The sequence below is a fragment of the Hetaerina americana genome, unplaced genomic scaffold, assembly GCF_022747635.1.
Source record: "Hetaerina americana unplaced genomic scaffold, ioHetAmer1.1.p SCAF_1, whole genome shotgun sequence".
Taxonomy (NCBI): Eukaryota; Metazoa; Arthropoda; class Insecta; order Odonata; family Calopterygidae; genus Hetaerina; species Hetaerina americana.
In genome coordinates, this window is record NW_027286069.1 from 74,629,781 (window position 1) to 74,642,745 (window position 12,965).

The following is a 12,965-nucleotide window of genomic DNA, read 5'->3' on the forward strand; positions in this document are numbered from 1 at the left end:
CATTTCGTTCGTAAATAATACAAAGGAAAACGACTTATCAATCTTAAACGCCTATCCTTGTGTTGTCTACAAATTTGTGATATTTGTACTGTGGGAGATCGAGTAACCCACTGTATTACTTGGTCAGTATATTGAAAATAATTGAAGAGCCAAGAAGGAGGCATTTTTACCATGCACGCATACCGGATGAGACTAAGTTAAGTAGATATTTGGGTTGAAAACAAGAAAAACATTTGACACTAGAGGAAATTCCACACAGATATTCGTAAAATAGTCGTTTATTGGTTTGACATTCTGGGAAAAATCAATGCGAGATAATCCGAGAAAAGTGTTTTCATTATTCATAAGACACCTCATCTCTGCAGAAGAGTCAGTATTGATGTCGACAAATCCCAGGAATGTTCGCCAGACAAGAAAAAACTGAGGAGTGGCGTTCAATGGGTGTTGGATTCAATATTAAATTTTTCGATTCTTTCACTTGGGTTATAACTGACAAACCTAGCAATGGCTGGATGAGGTGAATATTGGATTTTTACGAGTGTAGCGCCACCCTGCAGCAGTATAACGTATGTCCGAAAATATACCTGCTAACTTGAAGCATGCACAAAAACATTAAGCTAAATTCTCCCTGTTGATTCCCTTTGATAATATTGTTAAAGATATTTATGCTGGTAAAGGAGGGGTGATAGAAAGATTGGTCAAGCCACAAATCATAGCACAGTAGTTTTTCAGGGGTGAATACTGACTTTTTGCGAGTGTAGCGCGGCCCTGAAGCAATCAATATAACGTCTCTGTCCAAAAATATACATGCTAACTTGAAGCATGCCCAAAAATATTGAGCTTAATGTAATAGTATGATATATCATTTTCGTTGACTTGTCAATTCTGGAAATAATAAAAAAAGCTTTTCATTTCCATTCTAATTAATATCTCCTAGTTTATATCCATAGTAAAACATTAAAGCAGTATCTAATTGTCTTGTGTATGAAAAAATATTATTGTAATATAATTTTGCACAATATTAATCCATTCTTATGAATAGGACGTTTTATATAATCATGAATTAATTGAGGCAAAACATTAATTATTTCTACTAGTTACAAATAAACATGTTTCAGCCTTTGTTGAATTCTGAGATGTTCATGAGTAGTGGCACGTATATCATTCTAATGGTATTCGATATAACGTGCGATCAATCAATATAAACTCAGTTTCTCGTGAATTTACTTTATTTAGTACAATAATTTGAAAAATGGGATTATACTTCAACGTTCAAATGATATAACATAATGCATTTTGCGCCTTGAGCTTGAATCAAGGATGCCCTTGCGTGGTGATCGTCAAATGTTCAAAGAGTTTTCATTGGTTGCAGAGATTTCCCTCCAAGTGATGTTTCGGATATTTCGTTGCGTTGCAGTAGATTGATCGTGCTGTACAGGTTTTTGACATTGCCTATTTTATTTAAGATAACTCAAAAACATGCAAAGCTTTTTAAAAACAGGAAAATTAGGTGGTAGTGATGGTAGTGGTCAATCAAAACCCGCGAGCTCTTCCGTTTCAAAAAAGAGAGCAGCTCTTGTACCTTGGGTGGAGAAATAGTGAGTGCAAGTATTTAAAGAGCGGTCGTATTATTTAATCAAGATATTTGTAACATATTTAATTTGATTACAGTCGACCCAAAACTATAGAAGATGTGGTTGAACAAAATGAAGTTGTATCCGTCTTGCGGCAATCACTTCACGGTGGAGACTTCCCTAATCTCCTCTTTTATGGTCCGCCAGGTACTGGTAAAACAAGTACTATCCTTGCTGCTTGTAGGCAACTCTTTGGGGATGCATATAAAAGCAGGTAATAACCTTCTCTGTTTTCGCTCATGTGGGAGAGTTCATTTCCCAAGCTGGAGGGAGATTTAATGTGTGTAGTAGTTTTCCTAAGGAAAACTGCCGCGCAATGAAATTATGTATGCAGCCGCCACCGTGTATATTTATTAACGTTAAATTGACAATGTTATACTGTATTTTGCGCAAGAATTGGAGGACTGTAATTTGTTTCCTGAAGACGGTAAACTCCGGCTGAATAGAATTCTTTATCAGCTATGTCAAATGGCTTTTGAAGTTCCCTAAGGTACATTAAAAAAAAAATAATAGGAAAATTTACTTTCTAGAGTAAGGCAAACAAATACTCTCTTTCAAAGGTTGACTATGACAAATCAAGCCCATCGGTTTTCATTTATCCCATTTGCTTTTTGTACCTCTGTAACTGTTCTCTTATTAATGGTTCCAATGCCTTGAGCAAATATGTATCATGGTGTTCGGGTGAAGTGTTTCATGCAGGAGTTCCATGAAAAGAACTCAATCACCATAAAACTTTCCTATTTTGGTTTCTTTTTGTAACTAGTTTGCTCCAAACTGATTACTTCATTTCGTCAGTTTATTTTTTCAACCAAATCCATGATATACTAAATTTGAGTTAAATATTATTATTTGTGACCAAGGATGTGTTAACAGTGATGAACATTACCTGGACATTTGCAAACTCTTGCATCCAAAACCCCATATTTATTTTGTTCGATAGTTCTATTTTACCAACTATTTCAGGAATCAAATCATAAATTGTTATTTCAAATTTCATTTCTTTCAATTCATTCGAAAACACTCCTTTATTTTTTCATTCTAATCCCATCTATGTACGTCCAATAATTTCATCCTAATATCTGAAGATTTGGAATAGCGAAAAGTCATTATTATTCTGGCAGGCTAAATACCTGTTGATTATGTAAACAGTAAATTAACTAGTAAAACCTTATGTAGTAGAGTCCATTATAATCAAAGTAATAAAAAGTGGGACATTTGAGCTATATTCGAGAATGTCATGAATATTATGTTGTTTGCCTTGCTCAATTCCTTACCTCTGTAAAAAATATGCTCCATATTTGTCTCCTGACTGCTACTTTCACTATTAAATGTTACAAGCTTAGCATTACATGCATGTTGTTTCTTAAAGCTCCAAATTCTATAGTGAGAAGCCCTATCATTAATTACTAATGAAAGGCATCTTTCCACAGTGTGTAAAATGTTAAACTTTTTTGTTATTCCAATAGAATTTAATTTGCTATGTTGTTTGTATACTTTTTGTTGCTTTACATTGCTTGAAGTATAGTTAATGGGTTATTCAATATGTGTTTTGTCATGCTCCTGTGGTACGAAATAATTTAATAATCCTAGTGGTAAGGTTTTATATTACTTAGTGAGTTTTTGAACAGATTGTCAAAATTAATTAATAGGGGTTTAAAATTTATAAGAAATATAATACATCATTAAATGTGTCTATTATACCAATCTTATGAACTGTTTTCATCCATTATAGAATTCTTGAGTTGAATGCATCAGATGAGAGAGGAATTCAAGTCGTACGAGAGAAAGTGAAGAATTTTGCTCAGTTGACAGCAAGCGCTTTCAGGCCAGAGTGAGTAATTGCATAATGAAGTTTTTAAAATTCTATTTTCCATTCCAATGTATGATCATATGTACATGCTTCATAATGAAAGATTAATCAGCATAAATTGGGTTTGGAAATATGTGGGGAAAATGCTTCACTAGGCATCTTAAGTTTCTCACCAATTTTAGTAAATCCATGATTTTTTGACAAATCATACAGTGGATTCTAGTTAATTTTTCAGCCTACACAAAAGGCCAACAATGTTGAGGCAACTAGTTATATGGGATTACATCTTTTTGATTGAATTAAGGGGCTTCTGTTCATTTCCTTTTTCGCTACAGATGACTTTTAACTCTCCTGGGAAGATTTCTTAAATCATGATAATGTGGTAGTCCATTGTATTTATTAGAGAATATTTGTTGTAACATAAGTCTAATATAATGAATGTGAATTCTATGTACATATTTGCAATGAGTTAAATGCAACTCAAATTTAAAATTAGTAATATTATAGAAAAAAACTAATGTGGGTGGCATCACTGTTGCACCTAATAGTGTATCTATGAACACCAGCTAGATAGAGCAGTGATGGTTTAATCTGCAGTTTAATTGTAACTTAAGTTATGATAATCCATTATGAAATAATGAAAGGACAATTAGCACTAAATTGATGACCATTGTGTTATATTTCATGGTGAGTAAACACATTATATTATGCCTTAGTATGCTTTTTAATCATATCTCTGTACCTTATTTCTCATTGTAGTGGAAAGCCCTGTCCACCTTTTAAAATTGTCATACTTGATGAAGCAGATTCTATGACTCATGCTGCTCAGGCAGCATTAAGACGTATGATGGAAAAAGAAACTCGATCCACCCGTTTCTGTCTTATTTGCAACTATGTATCTCGTATCATAGATCCTCTCACATCTCGATGCTCCAAGTTCCGTTTCCGGCCTCTTGGTAAGTGTATTGAAACTACCGATATTAAGCTTAGGATGATAATCACCTACCTTTTTTTCAGCTTTGACGGAGTCTATTGATGAAACACAAAAATCACATTTAATTGAACAATCTGCTAAAATTATTTTTAAAATATTGAATACATTTTTGAATGGGTGTCTTTTATTCCTTTAAACATACCGCGTAACTGTCATCAAGCAGAGAAATGTGTAGGTGAATAATTTGGTCAGTGGTTAACAAGGAGTTGGTGAGATGGAATCACATGTAGACTATGTATGGTAGTAAGCATTGAAAAGCCCTTGTGATCCTCTGTCATTTTTCTGCTCAACAGATAAACTTTTTTTCTGGTGATCTAACTATGGGAGCAAAATTTTAGAACCCTATTTATTGCATATACATTGTTACCTTAGCTCATGAACCAAATAAACATGAACTTCTTCATATTCTGTTTGGGCCTCTAGATATGAACTGTGATGCTTTTCAAATTCAGTGTATATTAGATCTCTAAATCCAAGAAACAACATGGTAATATTTGTTCAAAGACACACACTTCCAACATTGCCAGTGACATATGCAATTCCTGGTGCACACCTTATACTTCAGTGATCAACTCTTCTACTGCAGCCCATATACATGTTCAGCACCTTCTCTTGTTTAATCATAGTTGTTACTTTCTATGTATCTAATGTTCACTAAATGCAGAGTGTATTTTTAGTTTACATTTTTGATACCCTAAGAGACCAAAGGAAACAACTGTTGACCGCTAATCAAGAAAAACTACAAAAGCAGTCATCAAATTTATTTTTTTTAAGCACAGTGGATAATGATTTTTATAATATATAGCAAGTAAAATGAAATATTTCATAAATAAAATTATTTAATTGCTGTACCTAATGGCTTTTATCCCAACTAAATCTGGGAAAATTCATTTATTTTTCATAGGAAAAAGTAAATATTCGGATTTGAGGATAAAAACTACCATCAAGAATGAATTATTTTTGCTAGTAGAATCACCTCTGCAATGATGTCACTGATTTCTGTGTTGATTGAAATCCCAGTTAATGGAATGCCAATAAAGAAAATACTTTGTGCTACCACTTCTGTTTTTATTCAACTTTAAAGCAAATTTGGGTTTGTGGTAAATGTGTGTACTGATCAGCTTAATGTAAAGTCTCATTACATTGTGAAGGTTTTGTAAATTTGTTTAGACTTCAATGATAACCTATGAATTAAATTCTTGTTTTTGCTGTCTTTCTGTTTCTCAACCCCCTAAGACAATTATGTTCTCTATTCAGGTGTGGACAAGATGCAACTGAAACTGCAAGAGGTGTGCGAGGAGGAGGGAGTGCATTGTGAATTAGATGTTCTTGAGAAGTTGGTCTCTCTCTCCGGAGGTGACATGCGACGTGCTCTCACATGCTTACAATCTTGTGCCCCACTGCGACCTGATAAAAATGTGTTCCTTGAAGATGTATATGAAATTATGGGGGTAAGTTGCATCATAGTAGGAAAGATATTCAATATCTGTTGACCTCCTCTTTATCTTTCCCTTGTTAAATAGTATACCTTCTCTTAAAAGCAACAATTTACATTCATGTAAAATTAGGACTGTGCGTAAGTAAAGGATAATATAACCTAACTAATGAGCTCATAATGTATATGCTCTCTTCTTGCCAAATATTTGAAGAAAGGATGACAACTGACTAATTATGTTAGTTATTATATTATTAATAAAACTCACATGTGCAGATAGACAATGTCAGGTGGCACACAAGTCCCTAGTATTACAATCAAACTCGCCTTGAAAAAATAACATGACATCTCAAATCCTATCAATATCAAATAAGATAATAAATGAAATCAGTCAGGAAAAAAATACTCCTAAAGGACTTCCAAACCCCAATCTCTAACCTAAAAAAAAAAAGAAAATCCCCATCTCATCAACATCAGTTTCCCAATCAACAAGGGAAAAAAATCAAAACTAAGCAGTTTCATTCATTTTTGCACAACACATCAATAAATTTATTACATAAATTGTTAACATATTTCTTAAAGTTATTTACCCTGTTAGGAAAGGGCTCAAGAAGTTTTGCAGGTGAACTGATCCAATCAACAACTGTTTTATTAAGAAATGAAAACATTTATATTTGTTCTTTGTGTCCGGCATTTCACCTTGAATTTGTGATCATTCCTCTCCATAAAATTTGGATTTCCCATCTCTTTCCGTAGTTCTACCCAAGCTTTCTCTCTATTCAGAATCCGGAACATTTCACAAATTCTGCTTATTTTATTCTTCTACGGTTCCCAGCCCAGCATTTTTAACATTTCAGTCACACTCTCCATCCTTCTATGCTTCTCCTGTACATACAGTAGTTGTAGTAGTATTTAGGGTAGGCGACTGACAGCTGAGATCATTTAAAGGATGAAGGGTGGAGAGAAACCCGGCGTCGGCATTAGCCTACTCTTAACGAAAGGCGCCAAGGGGTCCGCAGCTTAACGTCCCATCCAATGGACAGCGTACTCACTCAAAGTGCCCACCACAAAGTATCTCAAGTAGGGATCGAAATACCTCTGAAAAATATTCAACACTGCCGGGATTTGAACCTGGGCCCTCTGGGTGGGAAGCCAGTACGTTAGCCCCCGCACCATCTCGATCCCCCCCAGTACATATCCGGCAGCCTTTCTTTGTACCTTCTTCTGTTTTGTAATATGTTCTTCTTCATATTGGTAGTAGTTTAACGGGAGGCCACCGACAGCTAAGGTCATTTGCTCCCTTAGGGACAGATGGGAAAGGAAGGGTGGAAAGAAACCTGGGGTCGGCATTAGCCTACTCTTGTCGAAAGACACCAAGAGGTCTGTAGTGTAACCTCCCATCCAATGGACATCGTACTCACTCTAAGTGCTCTCCACAAAGCGTCTCAAGTAGGGATCGGGATACCCTTGAAAAAATCTGATTCGGAGATTCGAACCTCTCGAACCCTCACGGTGGGAACTCTGTATGTTTGCCACTGCACCATCCAGATCCCCTCTTTCTTCGTGCGGTTCCCATGCAAGTGATGAGTACTCTCTCACTTACAAGGTAAATGGAACCTGTTGGTTCCATTTACATTGTTACTAAAAGTGATTGATTTGCACTAACATTAATATCCATCCCATTATTTGTCACCCAATCCGCCATTTTATTAATGTCCCTTAACAGTACATCAAGGTCGCTGCCATTCTCGACTTTCCCGTAGAAAATGCAGTCGTCCGCAAAAAGTCTTATGTGTGATTAAATATTTACTGGGAAATCATTTATATTGATTAAAAAACAAGAGCGGGCCAAGTACGCTTCCTTGAGGGACTCCTGATGTTACCCTTGTTTTTTCTGAATACACTTCATATAATTTGACCCTTTGTGTTCGACCTTCCATGAAATTTTTGAACCACAAGATTATTCTTCCATCTGTGTGTAGTGGTAATTGGCCCATCTTAAGCAAAAAGTGAACGTGGTCAACTTTGTCAAAGCCTTTCTACAGGTCGACTATGATAGCATCTACTTCTATTCCCACATCCATTAAGTCAGACATTTCTTGGCAGAACCCTAATAGCTGAGTTTTGCAAGAGTGCCCTTTTCTGAAACCACAATGGCGACTGCACAATCAATTCTCACTCTTCCACACATCCCATAGATAATAAGCTGTTATCTTTTCGAATAGCTTGCGTGCAACTGACGTCAAGCTTACTGGTCTATAATTATCAACTAGTGCCTTATCTCATCCTTTGAAAATTGGTGTTATATATCCCTCTCTAAGCATTTGGCAGGGCATTATTGTTTAAGGTAACATTGAATTAATGATTTATATAATGTGAAACTACATTACTGCCCAATTTAAACAAGTCAACTGAAATACCATCTGGCCTTTATTTTGCCCTCATTTTCCTAATTTTTTCATAAATTTTTGCACTTGTCATTTTAATACTTTTAGTATTTAATATTTTTTGCCTCCTTGCCGACTCAGAGATATATCTACAGAATCCAATCTGTTTACGATCCCCTTAAATACACTTGCATACCAATAGTTGAATGCATTAGCCCTTTCCTTATCATCTACGATCAGTGTTCCATCCTCATTTATTAAAGCTGTTGTGTTTTCTTTGTTGTCTTTCCTCCTCCGCAGATACTCAAGAAATTTATTTCCATTATCTTTTGAGATTATGTTCTGTAAGAAAGTTTCTTTGCCTATATTTTTTTCTCCATTTAATTTATGAAGTAGTATTAGTAATATATGAGCCATTTAGAGCTTTCCATTTTTAATGAATCACCCTTAGTTTTTTCTTCAAGGATCTGAATTTGCAGTTGTAGAACTCTGGGTCAGTATTTTCTTTAAGAATTTTTTTTGGGACAAAGTTATTTAATCCCTCGTCCATTGTCTCCTTAAATGTCTTCGAGATTTCTTCTACATTCTACCCACCACTAACCTATTCTGAATATTTTTCCCTTAAAAAGGTCTGGAACCCTACCCTATCACCGTATTTATATTGCCATACTGTCTTTTTATTTACCAACCCCTTTTATTGAGACCTTTCCCACTTTAGATACATTCACACAGCTGAATGGTCGCTTATTCCCTTAACGACCTGAACTTTCCCCACCCGCTTTGTCGGTCTCACAAGTATGACATCGATGATGTTTCCCCCACGTGCGGCTTTTTCCACCACCTGTACAAAACCCTCCTTGTTTATGAGATCAGTAGCGATTCCTTTGGCCCTCCCACTCTCTAACGTGAACTCATTTGCCAATCATTGGATACCTGGAAGGTTCAAGTCCTCCGTTATAAGGGTATGATCCTTGGGGGCAGCTTAGCATATGCCTGCCAATACCTCGACTGTGTACATCCCTTCATTGGGGCTTCTGTACATGGCAACTATTTTTAAGGTTTTACCTCCATTCCTAACTTTGGCATGAATATACATCATTTCACAATCATTTCTTACCCAATCCAATGTACTTATTAGGTTTTAATCTACACATATGAATCCATCAATCCCAATGGCCATTCCCTATCCCTTCTGTAAACTGCCAAATTTTGAGGAAAACTCTTGTTTGAAATAATGTGATCGCTAAGCTTCGACTCCATACCTAGCGTAGCGACTCCATGTCATGTGTTGCGTAGGATTACATGCGTCAGCTATCCTCTCGGCATGCTTTATTTAGAATACTTAGGCAGCTAACTTGCAGAACTATTAAGCCCTTACCTTCCTCTCCTTCGGTCTTGCGAAATCCACCTCAGTGTCCATGACAGGTTTCCCTGCTCACTGAACTTTAGTGCAACATTTATATGAATATCTCACAAGAAATTATGTGGTATAATATGACATGGGTTCCTAGGTGTCATGTAATTTATTGAAAGGTAATTTATTTTATTCAAGGCCATTGCTTTTATTAATTGGGTGTTTTGACTATTTTGTCTACTTTTCAGGCTAGAGATTAATAAATTCACAGAAGGATTGTATGAAGATATATATGCATTTTCAAATAAACTTCAGTCTTTAGAAATAAAGTAGATGGATACTTAGCTCTGTGAATTTCGCTCCTGTGTGATACTAAACTCTACCGAAAATGTATGCATTAGAGAAAAATATAAGCAATCAGCTCTGATTGGCAAAAAGTTAAGTGCTGGCTGCTGTTGTGATATCTCCATCAACTGTTGTCAAATGCTCTTACATTCCTAGCCTAACTGAAAAATTACCATTTTTGGCATGTTGCAGAAGGTGCAAAACAGCTTTGAATAAAGTATTGTGAACACTTATGCAATTCACACTCATTTAATTTTTTGGACAAATTTTCTCGTATTAGCTTGTTTTTAGTGACTTTTTCTTTTAACACATACTTAAAGTACTGTCTTCTAAGATATATAATGTGAACCCTAAGATTCCTGTGAATACAGGATCCTGTATATCATGGGACATGTTATCTTGGAATAATGGAATGCTTGCCAGTTGTTTTGCAGTATTAGTTCTCATAAGGCTAATGAATACCAACACATACATTAAATAAATAAAAATATTTTTAAGAGTCATGTACAATAAGTTTAAATGAAGTAGATGTGTGTCTGAATGTATTTTTTGTGTTCTTTTAGTACAGGTAGGTCTCCTACCTTTTTCATGAGTACTTTTTATAAAACATTATACATGTGAAAGCATGCTTTGTTAAATTAAGTCTAGATGAAATGACTGGCATTTTGTTATTGTGCATTGTTAATTCATTTTTCAAGGTGGTGCCAGATTATTGGATTGATGGAATATTCACTGTTTGTCGTACCCATGTGTATGACAATGTACAGGATTATATTGAAAAGTTGATCCTTGAGGCATATGCTGGATCTCAGGTGATTAATATTCTTTCATTTTATTATTTTTTTAGAATATTGTTTACCAATTTGTTTTATTGAGCACTCTTCATTATTTTATTTATTCTCCACTTGCAATTTACCAGGTACTTGAACAGCTTAATGAGAAGGTAATTTTCTCAGATGATCTGAACAGAATGCAAAAAGTTGCCATTTGTGAGAAAATTGCGGTGAGTTGTTGAATATCTTTTATTACCTAAATATTTTTCAGCATCGCTGGTATAGTTAATGTTATGAACTTAACAATTTTACGTGAATTTTTACTAATTTCACAGATCTGTCTCATGAGGCTTCAGAATGGGGCTGATGAATACCTCCAGCTAATTGATGCATGTGGCACAATAATGACCAAAATATGATGTTAACATGGTGCCCTTTATCCTTGGATATTAAGCTGAGAGGTTGCATATTGAAGTAAATCAGTACCCATCCTGCCAGTTAATTTATACTATCCCAGCTTTTTTTATATTCAGAGAGACAGTTTTGAATGATTCTCTTGTATCTAATGATGTTGTATGGATGGATGGCTTGTATATTTTCTCAAGGTTGGTTATTTTTGTATGTACCTATTTAAAAAAATCTATTGTGCTACTTGATTTTTATTACATTCCTTGCACCAATTACCTAAAGTTTATATATTTTAAATGCATTCCTATTGAGGAGAAAAGGATTGAAACATATTTCATTGATGAAATCAATGTTTTCTTAAAAAATAATTTACTAGGACTAATGTGGAAACTTCCACTGTATTGTTGAGGCATTTTGATTGATGTGATTAAAAAATTGTGTTATTATAATTGTTAATCTACCGGTTAACATGAATGAACACTAACTACCAAATGGCTCTGGCAATTCCCCAGCCTCTCATCAAAACACCACCTGACACCTAACATTACAATAAGCCCCTTTTCAAATCCGAATACTTTTCTACCTCCATTCTGTCCACCATCCCTATTCTATTCCTACACTATCATCCTTTGCCTAACGTTCTCTCCTCTATCACAGTCTACAAGATCCCATTGCCAATCAAAATGTTCTGCATCCATATTTTCTGCCTTCTTTGAACTTCTCCCAGCAACCCTCATCTTCTCCCCCACCATGTTTAGTGCGTACCCACTTTTTTTCTTTTCAGTTCACTTCACTTTTTTCATCCTCTATGCCTACAATGTTTATTTTTATATTATTTAAATCATGGTCTCGTGTGCTGACATTTTTTTGAAACTGCCACAATTTTTAGTTAAAATCTTGTCTTTTTAAACATTTTAGGGAGGCCTTTCTTTAAATATAGTTAATATCCAGAGATACTTATTTGATGGCAAATTTAACTTTATCCTCCATAAAATCTTGACAAACCTGTAGTAGGAAAAATGATTCAATTTATTGTCTCCATACTTTTATATATAAATTAATCTGTTTTAAATTGACAATTGATTCATCCATCTATTAACAAAATTGGCTTGTTAATATATTATCTCAAGGATAATTCTTTTCGTTCATAAAATCCATCATTTTAATAATCTCATTTTAAGTTGTAGTGAAGGAGTTGATGATGTCATATTTTTTGCATAGTAAATAATCTGCTAGTTAATATCTACTGCGCTGCACTGCAGAACTTATGAATATGGGATAGAAATAATTCATTTCCTCTAAAATCTTAATCTTGTTCTCAACCCAGTTTGAACCCATTGCCATCAGCGGTTACCATAAAATTTGTCTTCCATCATGAAAAAAATCATGTTCCAGGACTTGACAGTGAATTCTTGTCTCTGCCCCTTTGTTTTTCTAAAAAAGATATGGTACTGGGATATCTATGTTGACATTCAAACTCTTTCACCATGCCACTGATTTGAATTGGAGGTAAATATTTCATATTAAGAACTGGCATTTAATGAAATGTTGAAAAAAATATTAATAACATTTGATTTTCTGTCAACATTAGCCAAGAAGTCAACTCTTCTTAAATAATCAGAAGAAAGATGTAGATGTAACCATGGCTCAACTTTATTCTCTTAATGCAGTCACCGTTTTCCTCTAAAATACAGGTAGGGTGCATGGTATTTGAAACACCAGTTCCACTAGGTCACCGAAGGTAAACAATTTAGGTTGTTAACCTATTAACATGGTACTTGTCCCTTTTGAATATGGCAGACAGGTTAAATTCGGATTGACAAAT

The 12,965-nt window shown here is 34.9% G+C and overlaps 1 protein-coding gene across 1 annotated transcript; it reads left to right on the forward strand.

Moving 5' to 3' along the window:
• Nucleotides 1-1,386: 1,386 nt before the first annotated feature.
• On the forward strand, nt 1,387-11,374 carry LOC139686096 (replication factor C subunit 4). Its single transcript, XM_071583261.1, has 8 exons — nt 1,387-1,598; nt 1,672-1,848; nt 3,367-3,465; nt 4,204-4,400; nt 5,696-5,889; nt 10,658-10,771; nt 10,879-10,962; nt 11,068-11,374. Exons 1-8 carry the CDS (start codon nt 1,480-1,482, stop codon nt 11,149-11,151), a joined length of 1,068 nt encoding a protein of 355 aa, XP_071439362.1. The 5' UTR covers nt 1,387-1,479; the 3' UTR covers nt 11,152-11,374.
• Nucleotides 11,375-12,965: the final 1,591 nt, after the last annotated feature.

Bases quoted from the DNA above. Each gene is read 5' to 3' on its own strand.
- LOC139686096 (XM_071583261.1), top strand. From the start codon at position 1,480: ATGCAAAGCTTTTTAAAAACAGGAAAATTAGGTGGTAGTGATGGTAGT. The intron at 1,599-1,671 runs GTGAGTGCAAGT...ATTTGATTACAG, and splicing joins GTACCTTGGGTGGAGAAATA to TCGACCCAAAACTATAGAAG. The intron at 3,466-4,203 runs GTGAGTAATTGC...TTCTCATTGTAG, and splicing joins GCAAGCGCTTTCAGGCCAGA to TGGAAAGCCCTGTCCACCTT.